This window comes from Pseudophryne corroboree, chromosome 6 (genome assembly GCF_028390025.1).
Source record: "Pseudophryne corroboree isolate aPseCor3 chromosome 6, aPseCor3.hap2, whole genome shotgun sequence".
NCBI classification, from domain to species: Eukaryota; Metazoa; Chordata; class Amphibia; order Anura; family Myobatrachidae; genus Pseudophryne; species Pseudophryne corroboree.
The window spans coordinates 739,595,927-739,619,044 of NC_086449.1; the positions used below are offsets into that span (position 1 = coordinate 739,595,927).

Below are 23,118 nucleotides of genomic sequence, written 5' to 3' on the forward strand. Positions count from 1 at the left end.
CTGAAAGCACCCTGTCTCCACTGGGCACAGTATCAAACTGAGGTCTGGAGGAGGGGCATAGAGGGAGGAGCCAGTGCACACCCAGATCCAAAGTCTTTCTTAAAGTGCCCATGTCTCCTGCGGAGCCCGTCTATCCCCATGGTCCTTACGGAGTCCCAGCATCCTCTAGCATGTTAGAGAAAAAAATCTGTATTTGTGTGCTGGACAATTCCATTGTTATTTACTGAGCATCTGTGACGTTGGTTTTCTGTAATCTAGGAGGATAATAATGTATAAAGTTCACAAACTGTCACGATATATAAAATTTTATGTATTAACATACACTTCTCAATCAGACATCATTTAATGACAACAAATTATGCAGTTAAAGGGGATATTCCCACCAAAATACATTATATATATATATATATATATATATATATATATATATACACATACATATATATACATACATACATACATACATACACACTCCATCTGATGAGTTGGTGTCACTCCGGCCTCCCCCAGGATCATGGCTGCTCTTCCCTATGCCCTGTGGCATAATAGCCCAACACAAACCAAACTTGCATGCCACATCTACAGACTGTTCTAGCCACGCGATTAGAATGTAGGGACACGAGAGTTTCACTTCTGTCAGTTTACTATACAGGAACATGTGCGCAGCAACCACCGAGTACGTCGTCTGGGCACAAGCTTACCACTGTGGAGAGGAGCGTGGAATCGGGGCTCGCTGTGCTCACCACGCATCGGGCTTGGTGGCGAGTTTATATTCCCACTTAGGTGGTGGACTGGAACCACCATCCGAATGGGAATACGGGGCTGTGGTCGGGATTCCAACCGGCGGCATCCTGAATGCCGGGATCCCGACAGGCGGTATATTAACCGCATACCGTATGCAGTATAGGTTGCTTAAAAACAGTGGCAGCTCTTAACTAGGTGCTGCATGGGTTTCAGGATCTGGTCTTTATGTCGACATGGTCACTAGATCGACATGGACAAGGTCGACATGGAAAAAGGTCGACAAACGTTTTTTATTAAAAAAAAATCTTCATATTTTGAACTTTTTCACATTTTACGATTCACGTGGACTAAGATTGGGAATAGTAACCTTGGCTGAAGCCGAGGGGATACAGTGCACTAATTGGGGTTCCCGGTCACTTTACGAAGAAAACGACACCAAAGAAAAAATGTATAAAACTAATGTTGACCTTTTTCCATGTCGACCTAGTCACTGTTGAGCCTATGATCCACACCCTGGGTTTCAGCCCCAGTAAAATTTGGCAACCCCCAGCGAGCCCACTGCACTGCTAGTCCAGGCAGGCGGTGTTTTCTTCCCCTAGGGGTTGCAAAAGTGCAACTGCCCGTCCTACTGGGAAGGACTGTGTGATGTCCACGTCTTTCAGCGTTCCCTACACAGTGAGAAGCATCTGGAGGAGGATGCAATGCTAAACGGTGATCAAAAAGGGGATCAAAAAGCCCCTCAAGTTAAATGGTAGGAGCCATCACCACAGGTGTGGTATAAAAGATAGACAGTGGCTAGTTAAGACAGTCAATAGATAGACACCATGGGGTATATTTAATTGAAGTCGGATCCATTCCGACATTCATTTGTCAGAATGGATCCGACCTGGGCTATTCAATGACATCTCAACTCGACTTCTAAAAAAGTAGCGCTGCTCTCCCCCGTCTGCCCGTGGCTTTCCCCCGTGGCCCCCCGTCTCTCTGCCTCTCCTGTCCCTCCTCTCCCAGTCCCTGTATCACAGCTGCAGCTGACGGCAGTTTCAACCCGGCTCCAGCAAGCGAGGTCTCGCTTGCTGGAGCTGGGTGGACGCTGCTGTGAGTGGCGGCTGTGACATCCCCAGCACTGCTCACCCCGTCCCCGTCCCGGCTCTCCAGTCTCCGGCGCTGCTCTCCCCACCTCAGTTAGAATTGAGATGGTCGAAAAGGGGGCCAAAACGCCCCGTTTTCGACACAAGCACGTGGATCGGCAGCTACTCTGCCAATCCACGAGCTTTTCGACAAGTCGAATTCCTCGACTTCTCGAAAAATTTGGGATTTGATTAAGTAGGTCGGAACCCCTTCCAACCTAAAAAAGTCGAAAACTGCAGTCTTTTCGACAGACGGCAGCTTTCGACTTCAATTGAATATACCCCCATATGTTTATACAGACGGGGTCAAAAGGTCGACATGAAAAAGGTAGACAGTACAAAAGATCGACAGGGTCAAAAGGTCGACATGGAAATGATCAACATAAAAAAGGGAGACATCATGTTTTTTGCATTTTTGTGGGACCCCCAATTGTCATCTGGGACCCCCAATTGTAGAAAGGCATACCCTCGCGGGCCTCTCTGCGCTCGCCACAAGGTTTATAACCAACTCCATGCGGACATGGTATGAAATAGTCCAAAAACATGTTACATTTTAAAAAACATTTGTCTTTTTTATGTCGACCATTTTATTGTTGACCTTTTGACCCTGTCGACCTAATGTCTGTCTAACATATGGTGTCTATCTATTGACTGTCTAACTAGGCACTGTCTATCTATCAACCTGATACCATCACCACCTACAAATATCTGGCAAATTGATTTTGTGGTTCACTCTGACGACAGACAATCCACAACAGTCTAGGCAACATGTAGTACTAAAGATGCAGTTGAACCACAAGTTTGTGTGTAAGTGCCACTTGGATGTGCCCTGGGAACAAGTGTCATCACCCCCCCCCCCCATATACCTTCCTAGGAAAAGGAAGATGGCTGACTGAAATACTGTAAGGATGCTTCCTACGGCTTTCCATGCAGCGGGGTGCCCTTGGTACCAACCTGTAAGGATGTCACTAGTTCCTAGTAAATTTTTGTTCTGCATCTTTGTCACTATTGGTACTGAACACAAAATGGCTGCCACAGATGCAATAACATTTGGAAAATAACGTCAATATAGAACATTTTCCCATTAATCTTAGCGTTTTGAAGTTAAGGTGAGCGTTGAAGAGACTCTGAAGATCTGAGGCAGCATATTGCTCAGCTGATAGAACATTTCTTCTGAGATATTCTGCAAAAATAAAACTAAAATCAGTCAGGGACAATATTGATCTATATACTTTATAACCTATTGCTGAAAATACTTTCCCTGTTTGAAAGCAATTATCTAATGGTATCTTTCTACAAAGCAAAAAAAATTTTTTTACCATTTTTGTAGAAGTAAATAATAACTTCGGTATTCCTGTGTTTAAGGATATTTTGGTGGAGCATTAATGGGATATACGGCAAACTGAATTTTCTAGGTGTGATATATATTCTAAATTACCTCAGAAGCAAGAAAGACTTTAACTCATGCTGTGAAATTCAGCAATCTGAGGCAGACTTCATTTGAAGTAGCCACAGCAGTATATTGTGGCATACATATAAATCAGCTTTAGCCGTGATATCATTTAAAATGTTTTCTATTTACAACCGAAGCTGGGGGAACATATTATATTGTTTCTTGTATAAAATACATAAACACACACATATTTTATATATATATATATATATATATATATATATATATATATATATATATATAGATACCAGATAGGGGTTCTAAGCGACCTAAGGTGTTTCTATATGACCAAATAAATTATGTCAATATATTAAATATATATATAAAAATTCGTTTATATAAAAAATTATATATTTTTTATTCTTGTTTCACAACACTATAAAGTATAATAAAAAATACAGTACCAATAAGTATAATACAATAAAAATACAGTTTCTCTAAGAGATGACTGTTTTTTAAAAAAAAGGGGAAATGGATATGAGAAAAAAATCTTACCCCATGAAGAAGTCCAAGAGACGAAACGCGTTGGACCTTTACTCAGAGACCTCCTGCTACATCAGTTAAGACCTTTTAAAAAAACTTTTCTCTTATTTTGCACAGACTATTTGCACTTTACTTGAGATTTTTTTCTAATATCCATTTCCCCTTTTTTTAAAAAAACAGTCATCTCTTAGAGAAACTGTATTTTTATTGTATTATACTTATTGGTACTGTATTTTGTATTTTTTATTATACTTTATAGTGTTGTGAAACAAGAATAAAAAATATATAATTTTTTATATAAACGAATTTTTATATATATATTTAATATATTGACATAATTTATTTGGTCATATAGAAACACCTTAGGTCGCTTAGAACCCCTATCTGGTATCCCTATCTCTCTTTTGCGGCAACCTACCATTGCCGTTTCTTTAGGGGACAGGTGACGCCCAAATAACTGGGAGTGTTCATTGAACTATTTGGGAATTGTAGTATCACAAGTGGCGCGGCATTCTTTTGCAATTATATATATACATATACACACACACACACATACACACACACAGACACACATACACCATGATTTTCCTAGTTTGAGGCCACGTAACAAGTGCCTGTTTTAAAATTGTCTGGGTTTGATCTAATCACCAGGGCAGTGGTAGGCAACCTATCTGTATCCCTCCAGCTCCTGAGGAACTACACATCCCAGCATGCACTGCCACCAGTTTGCTGTTAGGCATACTTAAGAGTGGGCAGGTCTCCCGCATCCTGCTCGCACCCTAGTGATGCGAGCAGGATGGAGAGATAACCTCCCGCATTCGCGGGTCCTTCGGGTGGAGAAGGTCCCCTTCCCGCGGACCCGCGAATTGCGGCATTTCCCGATGCGGGGGTGGGGCTTAGTGATGTCACAGTCCGCCCCCGCCCCCCGAAGACACCTGCAGAAATAAAATGTAGGTAAGTATGCTGTTAGGGCATGCTAAAACTGTGGCAGAGCATGCTGGGATGTGAAGCTCCATAGCAGCTAGAGGTTACCCCTGCCATAGGGAATAATTGAGAGCTATTTATGAAAACTGTTCCACAAGTAACTCTATATAAAAAGGTGTGGTTGCGCATAGCAGCCAATAAGATTCAGTGTTCTTTCTGCTAGCAGTTAGAAAATAAAAGCAAATTAAAGGTTCTACATTTCAGGCGATACCAAGTATATAACACCATGTCATGACTGTAGAGAAGATCTAGCTTTGAACCTAGCAGCATGACCCAGGTCAATTAAATAAGCTGGGGCACGTCTTGCTGGTGGGCAAGTTAGCTGGATGGCCAGTCTGCTCAGGATATGAGCGAAGGGTTAAAATTGAGTAAGTCATGACTCCTTTTTCTCCCTGCCAGACCAGCGCAAACATGTATGTGGAGACCGTCGGCCGGCAATGTGAGAATACGTGTCATTGTGTTAGACTGCTCTGAAGGACGCTTCCTGTTAATATAGATGGTCTCACCAGACAAAGACATAAAGGCACATTCTGAGAGATATGCTTCCTTTTCACCTTGGTCACAGCGTCGCCTGCTAGGTTAATGAGTGCTTTGGGAACAGATAGAACTAGCTGCCCCCAGCCGAACGCCTGACAGTTACAGGGGAAATTGTATTCATGAAATCGAACAAATACTTATTGTATTAAAAGTTCTTCACAGTCCTCAAACAGCGACTGGGACGTGACACATTGCTCTGCATGATAACATGTCAGATAGCTGCCATCACACCTTTCACATGCCAGCAATGGAATAGCCTACATCTGCAAGGCATCATAGTGCAGTATATTATGGTACGGGACATAGAGTAGGATACAGCATACCAGGGCAGCATAATGTATGACAGAGTAGTAACCCATAGCACAGGACACAGAGGAGTAGCCTATGGTGTCACAGAGCAGCATAATGCAGAATAAACCTGTATACAGCACCACGGCACAGGACTGAGAAGAGTAGGATATGGCAACAGAGGGCAGTATACTTTGACGCAGGACATAGCAAAGTCAATTCTAGCACCACAATGTTGACAAGATGTAGCAGCATAGATAAAAGGCAGGACACTACCCCATAGCAGAGCAATACAAAGTGTCACAGACAGGCCTGGCGACAGGTGGGTACAAGGGGGACACTTTTATCAGGGCCAGAGATTCCGAGAAACTCCAGCCCCTCAAGTGTCTTGGCAGTCCCGTTCATATCCCTCCAGGGGGGTCGTGGACCCCCACGAGGGAGAAAAAGTGTCGGTATGTCGGCTGTTGGGATTCCGGCGCCGGTATACTGTGCGCCGGGATCCTGACAGTCGGCATACTGAAGACCACCCGTCCCCCTTGCCTGTGCTGCTGCTGTATTCACCAGGGCACAGCCACAGGAAGAAAGAGAGGGAGGTCGGCACAGAAGTTTTTCGTGTGACATCATGGCATTGTGCTGCTGGATCCTGTGAAGAGGAGCAACAGCCCCAGCAGGCAATAAGTGTGGTCTGGTCTGGAGAGACACAAGTTGTGTAAGGGTTTGAAGATGAAGTGACACAATGCGGATGGAACTGATGACATGGTTGTGGGGAGACACAGGGGGATGTGCTGGAGGGAAACAGGATGATGGGGCTGAGAGACATGGTGTTGGGAGATGATGCTGACAGACACGGGAGAGGGTTAAGGTTTAGAGTTATGTAGGGGGGGGGGGTTAGACTGAGAGGCATGGGGTGGGAGGGGGTGTGGTAAGTAAATGGCTGGAGATGGAAAGACACGGGATGAGGCTGGAAACACAGGCATGGTGCTGGAGAGACACAGGTGGGGATGATGCTGGAAAGACATGTGGGGATAAAGCTGAGAGACACAGGGGGAATGAGCTAATGGCTGTCCGGCATGTACCTACTGGAAAGAGATAGGGGGCCAAAAAACATACGTGCGAAGGACCCCAAGATTTCTGTGCCGTCCCTGGTCACAGGAGATAATTCTGGCTTTACAGAGCAGAAGAACATGGCAAAGTGCATACTGTAGCAGAGTGGGTTATAGGCATCTTGCACCCCGGCATATGCATGGCCAGCCAGACCTTATAAGTTCATGGGGCCATGTGGCATCCAGTCACCAGGATGAGCTCTCCAGGCCTGTGCCTCAGTGATGGCACTAGCTCCTTGTATTGGTTGGCTGAATATTGGGCTGCCCCACACTGTACACTGGATGTGCTTCCTGCGCAAGTCACTACGTTCTCACTTATCATGGCATCTGCCCCCTGCCATGTATGTGACAGAGTAAGTGACGTAGGTGTATGATATTTTGTACATTAAGAAACAAAGGTCCTGCAACCATTACTAATACTGAGTCATTACATATTACTGTTACACTATACCAGCCAGGCTACAATTTACCCGTGGAACAAGGAATTGCACGGTTCTTGACACGCCTCCATCCCAGGACACCATTTCCATCATGAAACCTAGAAAAATAAGATAATGAGCAGGTGTGCAGGGAGGGTCTTCTACATATAGCAGTCTAGTCAGATATATTTAATTGCCTGCGCTAAGGGATTAAGCTGCTTTCTTAGAATAGATTTTTGTGGTGTTTAAAAGAAAGCGCTAGGGATGTTAAATTAAAAAATTGCACATAATGATTAATAAAAATGTTGATGTGAGAGTAAATGTGAAGCGGTACCTGTAAAAAAGAAAGAAAAAAATTGTTATTGATAAAATGTTTACACTCTTTTGAGTGAATGTGGAAGAGGAGATTGCCGGCAACACTTTATTACTGCTGAATGTCCATGAATTCCTACCTTTCCCTGTGGCTAGACTTCGGTGCCGTGGAGAGCACTGATTGCAGGGACCGCTGGGTGCCAATTCAGAAGCCGCTGACGCCGCTGTGAGCACTGCGGCTCTGTTGTTGTTCGTCCGCGGCTGTTGGTATTTGATGGTGCTAGCGGTACTTCCGAGTGCCGCTGAGTCCAGGGCTGGCAATGTTAGCGTGTCCTGCTGTGTGTTCCGAGATGCGCTCCGGCGTGATGTTAGTGGCAGCTTAAGTTGCAGTGGGTTCTGTTTGTGTTGCGGCTGTTGATGGATTTTCCTCTTTGGAGTGTAAATGATAATCTCCAACGCGTTTCATGCACTTTAATGCACTTTTTCGAGGAGTGAACTGGTGACGTGTCTCCTCCCCTAGATACGTCAGAAGTTCCCTTCTTCCACTCCGATATAGAACCAACCATGGTTGGTTCTATATCGGAGTGGAAGAAGGGAAACTTCTGACGTATCTAGGGGAGGAGACACGTCACCAGTTCACTCCTCGAAAAAGTGCATTAAAGTGCATGAAACGCGTTGGAGATTATCATTTACACTCCAAAGAGGAAAATCCATCAACAGCCGCAACACAAACAGAACCCACTGCAACTTAAGCTGCCACTAACATCACGCCGGAGCGCATCTCGGAACACACAGCAGGGACACGCTAACATTGCCAGCCCTGGACTCAGCGGCACTCGGAAGTACCGCTAGCACCATCAAATACCAACAGCCGCGGACGAACAACAACAGAGCCGCAGTGCTCACAGCGGCGTCCAGCGGCTTCTGAATTGGCACCCAGCGGTCCCTGCAATCAGTGCTCTCCACGGCACCGAAGTCTAGCACAGGGAAAGGTAGGAATTCATGGACATTCAGCAGTAATAAAGTGTTGCCGGCAATCTCCTCTTCCACATTCACTCAAAAAGAGTGTAAACATTTTATCAATAACAATTTTTTCTTTCTTTTTTACAGGTACCGCTTCACATTTACTCTCACATCAACATTTTTATTAATCATTATGTGAAATTTTTTAATTTAACATAAAATACACTAAACATAACATTAACAGATAACATACATAACTCAGAGACATAGTACATTAACAATGTTGGGAACAAAAATATAATTAAATATCAACACATAATAAAGAAGAAACAATCAAAATTGAAAAGGGATAAACACATAATATAGTTATGGAAAGTTTTACATAGAGGTCTCTGAATATAACAAGATCATTATTATTTGATCAACTTGCATTGGCCCTTTCCATGATGTCCTGCAGTGTCCATCAGTAGGTCAATAAGTGCAGATAATTTGCAGTGGTGAGCACTGATTAGTGTGGGGTCACAGGGCTGTAGTGGTGAGCGCAGATTAGTGTGGGATCACAGGGCTGTAGTGGTGAGTGCTGATTAGTGTGGGGTCACAGAGCTGCAGTGGGAGTGCTGATTAGTGTGGGGTCACAGGGCTGTAGTGGTGAGCGCAGATTAGTGTGGGATCACAGGGCTGTAGTGGTGAGTGCTGATTAGTGTGGGGTCACAGGGCTGTAGTGATGAGTGCTGATTAGTGTGGGATCACATGGCTGTAGTGGTGAGTGCTGATTAGTATGGGGTCACAGGGCCGTAGTGGTAAGTGCTGATTAGTGTAGAGTCACATGGCCGTAGTGGTGAGTGCTGATTAGTTTGGGGTCACAGAGATGCAGTGGTGAGCACTGATTAGTGTGGGGTCACAGGGCTGTAGTGGTGAGCGCAGATTAGTGTGGGGTCACATGGCTGTAGTGGCGAGTGCTGATTAGTGTGGGGTCACAGGGCCGTAGTGGTGAGTGCTGATTAGTGTGGGGTCACAGGGCCGTAGTGGTAAGTGCTGATTAGTGTGGGGTCACATGGCCGTAGTGGTGAGTGCTGATTAGTTTGGGGTCACAGAGATGCAGTGGTGAGTGCTGATTAGTGTGGGGTCACAGAGCTGCAGTGGTGAGCGCTGATTAGTGTGGGGTTACACAGCTGCAGTGGTGAGTGCTGATTAGTGTGGGGTCACAGAGCTGCAGTGGTGAGCGCTGATTAGTGTGGGGTTACACAGCTGCAGTGGTGAGTGCTGATTAGTGTGGGGTCACAGAGCTGCAGTGGTGAGCGCTGATTAGTGTGGGGTTACACAGCTGCAGTGGTGAGTGCTGATTAGTGTGGGGTCACAGAGCTGCAGTGGTGAGCGCTGATTAGTGTGGGGTTACACAGCTGCAGTGGTGAGTGCTGATTAGTGTGGGGTCACAGAGCAGCAGTGGTGAGTGCTGATTAGTGTGGGGTTACACAGCTGCAGTGGTGAGTGCTGATTAGTATGGGGGCACAGGGTTGTAGTGGTTAGTGGTGATTAGTGTGAGGTCACAGAGCTGCAGTGGTGAGTGCTGATTAGTATGGGGTCACAGAGCTGCAGTGGTGAGTGCTGATTAGTGTGGGATCACAGGGCTGTAGTGGTGAGTGCTGATTAGTCACAGGGCTGTAGTGGGGAGCGCTGATTAGTGTGGCGTCACAGAGCAGCAGTGGTGAGTGCTGATTAGTGTGGGGTTACACAGCTGCAGTGGTGAGTGCTGATTAGTGTGGGGTTACACAGCTGCAGTGGTGAGTGCTGATTAGTGTGGGGTCACAGAGCTGCAGTGGTGAGTGCTGATTAGTATGGGGGCACATGGCTGTAGTGGTGAGTGCTGATTAGTATGGGGGCACAGGGTTGTAGTGGTTAGTGGTGATTAGTGTGAGGTCACAGCGCTGCAGTGGGAGTGCTGATTAGTGTGGGATCACAGGGCTGTAGTGGTGAGTGCTGATTAGTGTGGGGTCACAGAGTTGCAGTGGTGAGCGCTGATTAGTGTGGCGTCACAGAGCTGTAGTGGTGAGCGCTGATTAGTGTGGGGTTACACAGCTGCAGTGGTGAGCGCTGATTAGTGTGGAGTCACAGAGCTGCAGTGGTGAGCGCTGATTAGTGTGGGGTCACACAGCTGCAGTGGTGAGCGCTGATTAGTGTGGAGTCACAGAGCTGCAGTGGTGAGTGCTGATTAGTGTGGGATCACAGGGCTGTAGTGGTGAGTGCTGATTAGTGTGGGGTCACAGGGCTGTAGTGGTGAGTGCTGAATAGTGTGGGGTCACAGGGCTGTAGTGGTGAGTGCTGAATAGTGTGGGGTCACAGGGCTGTAGTGGTGAGTGCAGATTAGTATGGGGTCACAGGGCTGTAGTGGTGAGTGCTGATTAGTGTGGGTTCACAGGGCTGTAGTGGTGAGTGCTGATTAGTGTGGGGTCACAGGGCTGTAGTGGTGAGTGCTGAATAGTGTGGGGTCACAGGGCTGCAGTGGTGAGTGCAGATTAGTATGGGGTCACAGAGCTGCAGTGGTGAGCGCTGATTAGTATAGGGTCACAGAGCTGCAGTGGTGAGTGCTGATTAGTGTGGAGTCACAGAGCTGCAGTGGTGAGTGCTGATTAGTGTGGGGTCACAGAGCTGTAGTGGTGAGTGCTGATTAATGTGGGGTTACACAGCTGCAGTGGTGAGTGCTGATTAGTGTGGGGCCACAGAGCTGCAGTGGTGAGCGCTGATTAGTGTGGAGTCACAGAGCTGCAATGGTGAGTGCTGATTAGTATGGGGTCACAGAGCTGCAGTGGTGAGCGCTGATTAGTGTGGGGTCACAGAGCTGCAGTGGTGAGCGCTGATTAGTATGGGGTCACAGAGCTGCAGTGGTGAGTGCTGATTAGTGTGGGGTCACAGGGCCGTAGTGGTGAGTGCTGATTAGTGTGGGGTCACAGGGCCGTAGTGGTGAGTGCTGATTAGTGTGGGGTCACAGGGCCGTAGTGGTAAGTGCTGATTAGTGTGGGGTCACAGGGCCGTAGTGGTAAGTGCTGATTAGTGTGGGGTCACATGGCCGTAGTGGTGAGTGCTGATTAGTTTGGGGTCACAGAGCTGCAGTGGTGAGTGCTGATTAGTATGGGGACACAGAGCTGCAGTGGTGAGCGCTGATTAGTGTGGAGTCACAGAGCTGCAGTGGTGAGTGCTGATTAGGGTGAGGTCACAGGGCCGTAGTGGTGAGTGCTGATTAGTGTGGGGTCACAGGGCCGTAGTGGTGAGTGCTGATTAGTGTGGGGTCACAGGGCCGTAGTGGTAAGTGCTGATTAGTGTGGGGTCACAGGGCCGTAGTGGTAAGTGCTGATTAGTGTGGGGTCACATGGCCGTAGTGGTGAGTGCTGATTAGTGTGGGGTCACAGAGCTGCAGTGGTGAGTGCTGATTAGTATGGGGTCACAGAGCTGCAGTGGTGAGCGCTGATTAGTGTGGGGTCACATGGCTGTAGTGGTGAGTGCTGATTAGTGACAGGGATGTAGTGGTGAGTGCTGATTAGTGTGGGGTCATAGAGCTGCAGTGGTGATCGCTGATTAGTGTGGGGTCACATGGCTGTAGTGGTGATTGCTGATTAGTCACAGGGCTGTAGTGGTGAGCGCTGATTAGTGTGGGGTCACAGAGCTAAGGTGGTGAGCGCTGATTAGTGTGCATGCGCAGTATGCAAAAAATTGCTACATGCATTTACAATCGTGTGACTTAGGCTCACTATGTTTAATCGCCTCGCACACGTCATCCCCTCCATTGCTGGGTAAATCACCTAGAAGCACGAGTTGCAGCATCTGATGCGAACAACCTCATATGACCTAGCTGTACACACCAAGCTACACACATAACGGACGTCTGCAGGAAAACTCCAGGAGCCGAGGTTGCTGCAGGAATTCTGTTGCCAAGCAGAGTAATCAAACAGATCAAGAAAATGTTTCTCATTTTTTTTTTTTTTAAGCCAAAATATAATTTCTTATTTACTGTGAGGACACAAAAGTCCAGGCGCTGATTGTAAACTGGAACAATGGAACCTGGGGACGTGTTAGGAGGGAGATGCCGCTTTCTAAGCTGTTGCACCACTAAAGTTCAAGAGTTCTCCTACCTTTGACACACTTAAACACCAGCTCAGCTCTCTTCAGGCACCACGGTATAGTCATTTCCTAAATAGACAGAACAAATACAGTCAGGAAGCGCTTATTATTATTATTATTATTAGGTGCTGAGGGTGTGTTGGAGTTTTTTACCCGTTAGACTACGTGTGCTTGTGCAGGTGATTTTTATTATTTAGGGAACCTACCACACGTTATTACCAGTTATTTATATAGCACACACATATTCCGCAGCGCATTACAGCTTGATCAGTGTAAATAATATGCACTGAACTCGCACACAGATTTTTACTTGGCTTTCATATGGTGTTGGGTACAAAACACTGGCAGTCAGGATCCTGACAGTCAGGAGACCAGCAGTGGGATCCCGACAGACAGAATCTAGACACATCCTGGTATTTTGTACCCATCCCAAATCACTACTCTAACCCACCCCTTCCACAGCCTAAATCTAATCTCTCCCGCCGGCAGCATAACCCTAACTCCCCCTTGTGCAGTCTAACCCTAACTGTCCCCACGTCCCCTAACCATAGCCAGTAGCGGATCTTGCCACGGGCAAGCAGGACTTTTGCCAGGGGCGCCGCCTTCCGGAGGGTGCCGGCACCTTCCAAAGGGCGCCGCACCATGGCAAGATCCGCTACTGCTGTGTCCCCCGCTGTGAAGGGAACTAGACGCTACGCGTCTAGTTTCCCTTTGTGGAGAGGACCTTTGCGGTGCGCGATGACGTCATCGCGCACCGCACAGCATTGTGGGACTGACGGACGCTAGGGGTCATAATTGACCTCTAGTGTCTGTCTATGCCAGATCCGAGGAGAGGAGCAGCGCCGGCGGAGGTCTGCAGCGGTCGGGAGCGGGGATAGTAAGTATTAATTTTTTTTTCTTTTTCAGCGGCGCTACTCTACTGTATAGGGGGCGTAACTGACCACGCCCCCTGTATGAAGCCATGCCCCTATTTCCGGCCCGGGGCGCCAAAAGGGCAAGAACCGGCCCTGACCATAGCCTCCGCCACCCTATAGTGCTTAACACTAACACCAGTACTTACCTCCGGGATGTGTCGGGATTGGGTGTGGTATGCAAGGTCAACCACACTTAGGTCGACAGTGTCTAGGTCGACCACTATTGGTCGACAGGTCAAAAAAAAATTGGTGTCGTTTTCGCTGTACAGTGACTGGGAACCCCAATTAGTGCACCGTGTCCCGCTGCACTCGGCACAGGTTACCGTTCCCAATCGTAGTCCACGTGGATCGTAAAGTATGAAAAAGTTCCACTTTTTTTTTTTAAATGTGAAAAACTCACGTCGACCTTTTGACCTGTACACCTAGAACATCTCAACTTAGAGACCCTGTTGACCTAGAAACCCTGTCGACCTAGTTACTGTCGACCAATAGTGGTCGACCTAGACACTGTCGCCCTAAGTCTTGTCGACCTAGAGACCGGATACAGTCGGGATTCTGGACATCGATATTCCCCTGGCAGTCTTCCGATTGTTGGGATCCCGACTGTTAGCATTTTAACCGCATCCCTTAATATGAAATAAAGCTTGGTCTGTTGTAATACTAAAAGAAAGATCACTATGGCCTAAAATAAGAATTTACTCACCGGTAATTCTATTTCTCGTAGTCCGTAGTGGATGCTGGGAACTCCGTAAGGACCATGAGGATTAGCGGCTCCGCAGGAGTCTGGGCACAACTAAAAGAAAGCTTTTAGACTACCTGGTGTGCACTGGCTCCTCCCACTATGACCCTCCTCCAAGCCTCAGTTAGGATACTGTGCCCGGAAGACCTGACACAATAAGGAAGGATTTTGAATCCCGGGTAAGACTCATACCAGCCACACCAATCACACCGTATAACTCGTGATACCATATCCAGTTAACAGTATGAATATAACTGAGCCTCTCAACAGATGGCTCATAACAATAACCCTTTAGTGAACAATAACTATGTACAAGTATTGCAGACAATCCGCACTTGGGACGGGCGCCCAGCATCCACTACGGACTACGAGAAATAGAATTACCGGTGAGTAAATTCTTATTTTCTCTGACGTCCTAGTGGATGCTGGGAACTCCGTAAGGACCATGGGGATTATACCAAAGCTCACAAACGGGCGGGAGAGTGCGGATGACTCTGCAGCACCGAATGAGAGAACTCAAGGTCCTCCTCAGCCAGGGTATCAAATTTGTAGAATTTTGCAAACGTGTTTGCCCCTGACCAAGTAGCAGCTCGGCAAAGTTGTAAAGCCAAGACCCCTCGGGCAGCCGCCCAAGATGAGCCCACCTTCCTTGTAGAATGGGCTTTAACTGATTTAGGATGCGGCAGTCCAGCCGCAGAATGCGCCAGCTGAATTGTGCTACAAATCCAGCGAGTAATAGTCTGCTTAGAAGCAGGAGCACCCAGTTTGTTGGGTGCATACAGGATAAATAGCGAGTCAGTTTTCCTGACTCCAGCCGTCCTGGAAACATAAATTTTCAAGGCCCTGACTACGTCCAGTAACTTGGAATCCTCCAAGTCGCTAGTAGCCGTAGGCACTACAATAGGTTGGTTCAAATGAAAAGCAGATACCACCTTAGGGAGAAACTGGGGACGAGTCCTCAATTCTGCCCTATCCATATGGAAAATAAGATAAGGGCTTTTAAATGACAAAGCCGCCAATTCTGATACACGCCTGGCCGAAGCCAAGGCCAATAACATGACCACTTTCCACGTGAGATATTTTAGATCCACGGTCTTTAGTGGCTCAAACCAATGTGATTTTAGGAAATTCAACACCACGTTGAGATCCCAGGGTGCCACTGGAGGCACAAAAGGGGGCTGAATATGCAGCACTCCTTTTACAAATGTCTGAACTTCAGGTAGTGAAGCTAGTTCTTTTTGGAAAAAAAATCGACAGAGCCGATATCTGTACCTTAATGGAGCCTAATTTTAGGCCCATAGTCACTCCTGCCTGTAGGAAGTGCAGAAATCGACCCAGCTGAAATTCCTCTGTTGGGGCCTTATTGGCCTCACACCAAGCAACATCTTTCCGCCATATGCGGTGATAATGTTTTACAGTTACATCTTTCCTGGCTTTAATCAGCGTAGGAATGACATCCTCCGGAATGCCCTTTTCCTTTAGGATCCGGCGTTCAACCGCCATGCCGTCAAACGCAGCCGCGGTAAGTCTTGGAACAGACAGGGCCCCTGCTGCAGCAGGTCCTGTCTGAGCGGCAGAGGCCATGGGTCCTCTGAGATCATCTCTTGAAGTTCCGGGTACCAAGCTCTTCTTGGCCAATCCGGAATCACGAGTATTGTCCTTACTCCTCGTTTTCTTATTATTCTCAGTACCTTTGGTATGAGAGGCAGAGGAGGGAACACATAAACTGACTGGTACACCCACGGTGTCACTAGAGCGTCCACCGCTATCGCCTGAGGGTCCCTTGACCTGGCGCAATATCTCTCTAGTTTTTTGTTTAGGCGGGACGCCATCATGTCCACCTGTGGCCGTTCCCAACAATTTACAATCAGTGTGAAGACTTCTGGATGAAGTCCCCACTCTCCCGGGTGGAGGTCGTGCCTGCTGAGGAAGTCTGCTTCCCAGTTGTCCACTCCCGGAATGAACACTGCTGACAGTGTTAGCACGTGATTTTCCGCCCATCGGAGAATCCTTGTGGCTTCTGCCATTGCCATCCTGCTTCTTGTGCCGCCCTGTCGGTTTACATGGGCGACCGCCGTGATGTTGTCTGACTGGATCAGTATCGGCTGGTGTAGAAGCAGGGGTTTTGCCTGACTTAGGGCATTGTAAATGGCCCTTAGTTCTAGAATATTTATGTATAGGGAAGTCTCCTGACTCGACCATAGTCCTTGGAAGTTTCTTCCCTGTGTGACTGCCCCCCAGCCTCGAAGGCTGGCATCCGTGGTCACCAGGACCCAGTCCTGTATGCCGAATCTGCGGCCCTCTAGGAGATGAGCACTCTGCAGCCACCACAGCAGAGACACCCTGGTTCTTGGAGACAGGGTTATTAGCCGATGCATCTGAAGATGCGATCCGGACCATTGGTCCAACAGGTCCCACTGAAAGATTCTGGCATGGAACCTGCCGAAAGGAATTGCTTCGTAAGAAGCCACCATCTTTCCCAGGACTCGCGCGCAGTGGTGCACCGACACCTGTTTTGGTTTCAGGAGGTCTCTGACTAGAGATGACAGCTCCTTGGCTTTCTCCTCCGGGAGAAACACTTTTTTCTGGACTGTGTCCAGAATCATTCCCAGGAACAGTAGACGTGTCGTCGGAACCAGCTGTGACTTTGGAATATTCAGAATCCAACCGTGCTGGTGTAGCACCTCCTGAGATAGTGCTACTCCTACCAACAACTGCTCCCTGGATCTCGCCTTTATTAGGAGATCGTCCAAGTACGGGATAATTAAAACTCCCTTTTTTCGAAGGAGTATCATCATTTCCGCCATTACCTTGGTAAACACCCTCGGTGCCGTGGACAGTCCAAACGGCAGCGTCTGGAATTGGTAATGGCAATTTTGTACCGCAAATCTGAGGTACTCCTGGTGAGGATGATAAATGGGGACATGCAGGTAAGCATCCTTGATGTCCAGGGATACCATGTAATCCCCCTCGTCCAGGCTTGCAATAACCGCCCTGAGCGATTCCATCTTGAACTTGAATTTTTTTATGTATGTGTTCAAGGATTTAAAATTTAAAATGGGTCTCACCGAACCGTCCGGTTTCGGTACCACAAACAGTGTGGAATAGTAACCCCGTCCTTGTTGAAGTAGGGGCACCTTGACTATCACCTGCTGGGAATACAGCTTGTGAATTGCCTCTAGCACAGCCTCCCTGCCTGAGGGAGTTGTTGGCAAGGCAGATTTGAGGAAACGGCGGGGGGGAGACGCCTCGAATTCCAGCTTGTACCCCTGAGATACTACTTGCAAGATCCAGGGATCCACCTGTGAGCGAGCCCACTGATCGCTGAAATTTTTGAGGCGGCCCCCCACCGTACCTGGCTCCGCCTGTGGAGCCCCACCGTCATGCGGTGGACTTGGAAGAAGCGGGGGAGGACTTTTGCTCCTGGGAACCTGCTGTTTGTTGCAGCCTTTTTCCCCTACCTCTGCCTCTGGACAGAAAGGACCCGCCTTTTCCTCGCCTGTTTTTCTGGGTCCGAAAGGACTGTACCTGATAAAACGGCGCTTTTTTAGGCTGTGAGGGAACATGGGGTAAAAATGCTGACTTCCCAGCTGTCGCTGTGGAAACTAGGTCCGAGAGACCATCCCCGAATAACTCCTCACCCTTATAAGGCAAAACTTCCATGTGCCTTTTGGAATCTGCATCCCCTGTCCACTGCCAAGTCCATAAGCCTCTCCTAGCAGAAATGGACAATGCACTTATTTTAGATGCCAGCCGGCAGATCTCCCTCTGTGCATCTCTCATGTATAAGACTGAGTCTTTCTCTAACGTCCTAGTGGATGCTGGGGACTCTGAAAGGACCATGGGGAATAGCGGCTCCGCAGGAGACTGGGCACAAAAGTAAAAGCTTTAGGACTAGCTGGTGTGCACTGGCTCCTCCCCCTATGACCCTCCTCCAAGCCTCAGTTAAGATTTTGTGCCCGAACGAGAAGGGTGCAATCTAGGTGGCTCTCCTGAGCTGCTTAGAGTAAAAGTTTAAATAGGTTTTTTTATTTTCAGTGAGACCTGCTGGCAACAGGCTCACTGCATCGAGGGACTAAGGGGAGAAGAAGCGAACTCACCTGCGTGCAGAGTGGATTGGGCTTCTTAGGCTACTGGACATTAGCTCCAGAGGGACGATCACAGGCCCAGCCATGGATGGGTCCCGGAGCCGCGCCGCCGGCCCCCTTACAGAGCCAGAAGACTGAAGAGGTCCGGAAAATCGGCGGCAGAAGACGTCCTGTCTTCAATAAGGTAGTGCACAGCACCGCAGCTGTGCGCCATTGCTCTCAGCACACTTCACACTCCGGTCACTGAGGGTGCAGGGCGCTGGGGGGGGGGCGCCCTGGGACGCAATGAAAATACCTTAAATGGCTAAAAATACATCACATATAGCTCCTGGGCTATATGGATGTATTTAACCCCTGCCAGTTTTCCACAAAAAAGCGGGAGAAAGGCCGCCGAGAAGGGGGCGGAGCCTATCTCCTCAGCACACAAGCGCCATTTTTTCCTCACAGCTCCGTTGGAGGAAGGCTCCCTGACTCTCCCCTGCAGTCCTGCACTACAGAAACAGGGTAAAACAAGAGAGGGGGGGCACTAAATTGGCATATTAATATATACAGCAGCTATATTAGGGAAAAACACTTATATAAGGTTATCCCTGTATATATATAGCGCTCCGGTGTGTGCTGGCAAACTCTCCCTCTGTCTCCCCAAAGGGCTAGTGGGGTCCTGTCCTCTATCAGAGCATTCCCTGTGTGTGTGCTGTGTGTCGGTACGCTGTGTCGACATGTATGAGGAGGAAAATGGTGTGGAGGCGGAGCAATTGCCTGTGTTAGTGATGTCACCCCCTAGGGAGTCGACACCTGACTGGATGGTCTTATGGAAAGAATTACGTGATAGTGTCGGCACTTTACAAAAGACTGTTGACGACATGAGACAGCCGGCAAATCAGTTAATACCTGTACAGGCGTCTCAAACACCGTCAGGGGCTATAAAACGCCCGTTACCTCAGGTCGATACAGACACTGACACGGACACTGACTCCAGTGTCGACGGTGAGGAAACAAACGTATTTTCCAGTAGGGCCACACGTTACATGATCACGGCAATGAAGGAGGTTTTGAACATTTCTGATACTACAAGTACCACAAAAAAGGGTATTATGTGGGGTGTGAAAAAACTACCCGTAGTTTTTCCTGAATCAGATGAATTAAATGAGGTGTGTGATGAAGCGTGGGTTTCCCCCGATAAAAAACTGCTAATTTCTAAAAAATTATTGGCATTATACCCTTTCCCGCCAGAGGTTAGGGCGCGTTGGGAAACACCCCCTAGCGTAGATAAGGCGCTCACACGCTTATCAAAACAAGTGGCGTTACCGTCCCCTGATACGGCCGCCCTCAAGGAACCAGCTGATAGGAAGCTGGAAAATATCCTTAAAAGTATATACACACATACTGGTATTATACTGCGACCAGCAATCGCCTCAGCCTGGATGTGCAGTTCTGGGGTGGCTTGGTCGGATTCCCTGACTGAAAATATTGATACCCTGGACAGGGACAATATATTATTGACTATAGAGCATTTAAAGGATGCATTTCTATATATGCGAGATGCACAGAGGGATATTTGCACTCTGGCATCAAGAGTAAGTGCGATGTCCATTTCTGCCAGAAGAGGATTATGGACGCGACAGTGGTCAGGGGATGCGGATTCCAAACGGCATATGGAAGTATTGCCGTATAAAGGGGAGGAGTTATTTGGGGTCGGTCTATCGGACCTGGTGGCCACGGCAACGGCTGGGAAATCCACCTTTTTACCCCAAGTCACCTCGCAGCAGAAAAAGATACCGTCTTTTCAGGCTCAGTCCTTTCGTCCCCATAAGCGGGCAAAAGGCCACTCATATTTGCCCCGGGGCAGAGGAAGGGGAAAAAGACTGCAGCAGACAGCCTATTCCCACGAACAGAAGCCCTCCCCTGCTTCTGCCAAGTCCTCAGCATGACGCTGGGGCCTTACAAGCGGACTCAGGCACGGTGGGGGCCCGTCTCAAGAATTTCAGCGCGCAGTGGGCTCACTCGCAAGTGGACCCCTGGATCCTGCAGGTAGTATCTCAGGGGTACAAATTGGAATTCGAGACGTCTCCCCCTCGCCGGTTCCTGAAGTCTGCTTTACCAACGTCTCCCCCCGACAGGGAGGCGGTATTGGAAGCCATTCACAAGCTGTATTCCCAGCAGGTGATAATCAAGGTACCCCTCCTACAACAGGGAAAGGGGTATTATTCCACGCTGTTTGTGGTGCCGAAGCCGGACGGCTCGGTGAGACCCATTTTAAATCTGAAATCCTTGAACACTTACATAAAAAGGTTCAAGTTCAAGATGGAGTCACTCAGAGCAGTGATAGCGAACCTGGAAGAAGGGGACTATATGGTGTCTCTGGACATCAAGGATGCTTACCTCCATGTCCCAATTTGCCCTTCTCACCAAGGGTACCTCAGGTTTGTGGTACAGAACTGTCACTATCAGTTTCAGACGCTGCCGTTTGGATTGTCCACGGCACCCCGGGTCTTTACCAAGGTAATGGCCGAAATGATGATTCTTCTTCGAAGAAAAGGCGTCTTAATTATCCCTTACTTGGACGATCTCCTGATAAGGGCAAGGTCCAGAGAACAGTTAGAGGTCAGAGTAGCACTATCTCAAGTAGTACTACGACAGCACGGATGGATTCTAAATATTCCAAAATCGCAGCTGATTCCGACGACACGTCTGCTGTTCCTAGGGATGATTCTGGACACAGTACAGAAAAAGGTGTTTCTCCCGGAGGAGAAAGCCAAGGAGTTATCCGACCTAGTCAGGAACCTCCTAAGACCAGGCCAAGTGTCAGTACATCAATGCACAAGGGTCCTGGGAAAGATGGTGGCTTCTTACGAAGCGATTCCATTCGGCAGATTCCACGCAAGAACTTTTCAGTGGGATCTGCTGGACAAATGGTCCGGATCGCATCTTCAAATGCATCAGCGGATAACCCTGTCTCCAAGGACAAGGGTGTCTCTCCTGTGGTGGTTACAGAGTGCTCATCTCCTAGAGGGCCGCAGATTCGGCATTCAGGATTGGGTCCTGGTGACCACGGATGCCAGCCTGAGAGGCTGGGGAGCAGTCACACAGGGAAGAAATTTCCAGGGCTTGTGGTCAAGCATGGAAACGTCACTTCACATAAATATCCTGGAACTAAGGGCCATTTACAATGCCCTAAGTCAGGCAAGACCTCTGCTTCAGGGTCAGCCGGTGTTGATCCAGTCGGACAACATCACGGCAGTCGCCCACGTAAACAGACAGGGCGGCACAAGAAGCAGGAGGGCAATGATGGAAGTGGCAAGGATTCTTCGCTGGGCGGAGAATCATGTGATAGCACTGTCAGCAGTGTTCATTCCGGGAGTGGACAACTGGGAAGCAGACTTCCTCAGCAGACACGATCTTCACCCGGGGGAGTGGGGACTTCACCCAGAAGTCTTCCACATCATTGTGAACCGTTGGGAAAAACCAAAGGTGGACATGATGGCGTCCCGCCTCAACAAAAAACTGGACAGATATTGCGCCAGGTCAAGGGACCCTCAGGCAATAGCTGTGGACGCTCTGGTAACACCGTGGGTGTACCAGTCAGTGTATGTGTTCCCTCCTCTTCCTCTCATACCAAAAGTACTGAGAATCATAAGAAGGAGAGGAGTAAAGACTATACTCGTGGCTCCGGATTGGCCAAGAAGGACTTGGTACCCGGAAATTCAAAGAGATGCTCACGGAAGACCCGTGGCCTCTACCTCTAAGAAAGGACCTGCTCCAGCAGGGACCATGTCTGTCTTACCGCGGCTGCGTTTGACGGCATGGCGGTTGAACGCCGGATCCTGAAGGAAAAAGGCATTCCGGATGAAGTCATCCCTACCCTGATCAAAGCCAGGAAGGATGTAACCATACAACATTATCACCGTATTTGGCGTAAATATGTTGCGTGGTGCGAGGCCAGGAAGGCCCCTACAGAGGAATTTCAACTGGGTCGTTTCCTGCATTTCCTGCAAACAGGACTGTCTATGGGCCTTAAATTAGGGTCCATTAAGGTTCAAATTTCGGCCCTGTCAATATTCTTCCAAAAAGAACTGGTTTCTGTTCCTGAAGTTCAGACGTTTGTTAAGGGAGTACTGCATATACAGCCTCCTTTTGTGCCTCCAGTGGCACCTTGGGATCTCAATGTAGTTTTGGGATTCCTAAAATCACATTGGTTTGAACCACTCACCACTGTGGACTTAAAATATCTCACATGGAAAGTGGTAATGCTGTTAGCCCTGGCTTCAGCCAGGCGTGTCTCAGAATTGGCGGCTTTATCCTATAAAAGCCCTTACCTAATTTTTCATACGGACAGGGCAGAATTGAGGACTCGTCCTCAATTTCTCCCTAAGGTGGTTTCAGCATTTCACTTAAACCAGCCTATGGTGGTGCCTGCGGCTACTAGGGACTTGGAGGATTCCAAGTTGCTGGACGTAGTCAGGGCCCTGAAAATATATGTTTCCAGGACGGCTGGAGTCAGAAAATCTGATTCGCTGTTTATCCTGTATGCACCCAACAAGCTGGGTGCTCCTGCTTCTAAGCAGACGATTGCTCGTTGGATTTGTAGTACAATTCAGCTTGCACATTCTGTGGCAGGCCTGCCACAGCCAAAATCTGTAAAAGCCCATTCCACACGGAAAGTGGGCTCATCTTGGGCGGCTGCCCGAGGGGTCTCGGCTTTACAACTTTGCCGAGCAGCTACTTGGTCAGGGGCAAACACGTTTGCTAAATTCTACAAATTTGATACCCTGGCTGAGGAGGACCTGGAGTTCTCTCATTCGGTGCTGCAGAGTCATCCGCACTCTCCCGCCCGTTTGGGAGCTTTGGTAT

General features: G+C 48.3%; 1 protein-coding gene across 4 annotated transcripts in view; it reads right to left on the reverse strand.

The window, feature by feature from the left end:
• Positions 1 to 289: 289 nt before the first annotated feature.
• Positions 290 to 23,118, reverse strand: part of FERRY3 (FERRY endosomal RAB5 effector complex subunit 3) — a 131,188-nt gene continuing 108,359 nt past the window's right edge. For all 4 annotated transcript variants that reach the window (XM_063928478.1, XM_063928479.1, XM_063928481.1 and 1 more), the window contains exons 12-14: positions 12,538 to 12,595; positions 7,190 to 7,257; positions 290 to 3,054 (exon numbers count right to left, since the gene is read on the reverse strand). In XM_063928478.1, coding sequence (XP_063784548.1) covers positions 2,962 to 3,054; positions 7,190 to 7,257; positions 12,538 to 12,595 — 219 coding nt within the window. In that variant the 3' untranslated portion in view covers positions 290 to 2,961. The remainder of the gene's footprint in view (positions 3,055 to 7,189; positions 7,258 to 12,537; positions 12,596 to 23,118) is intronic.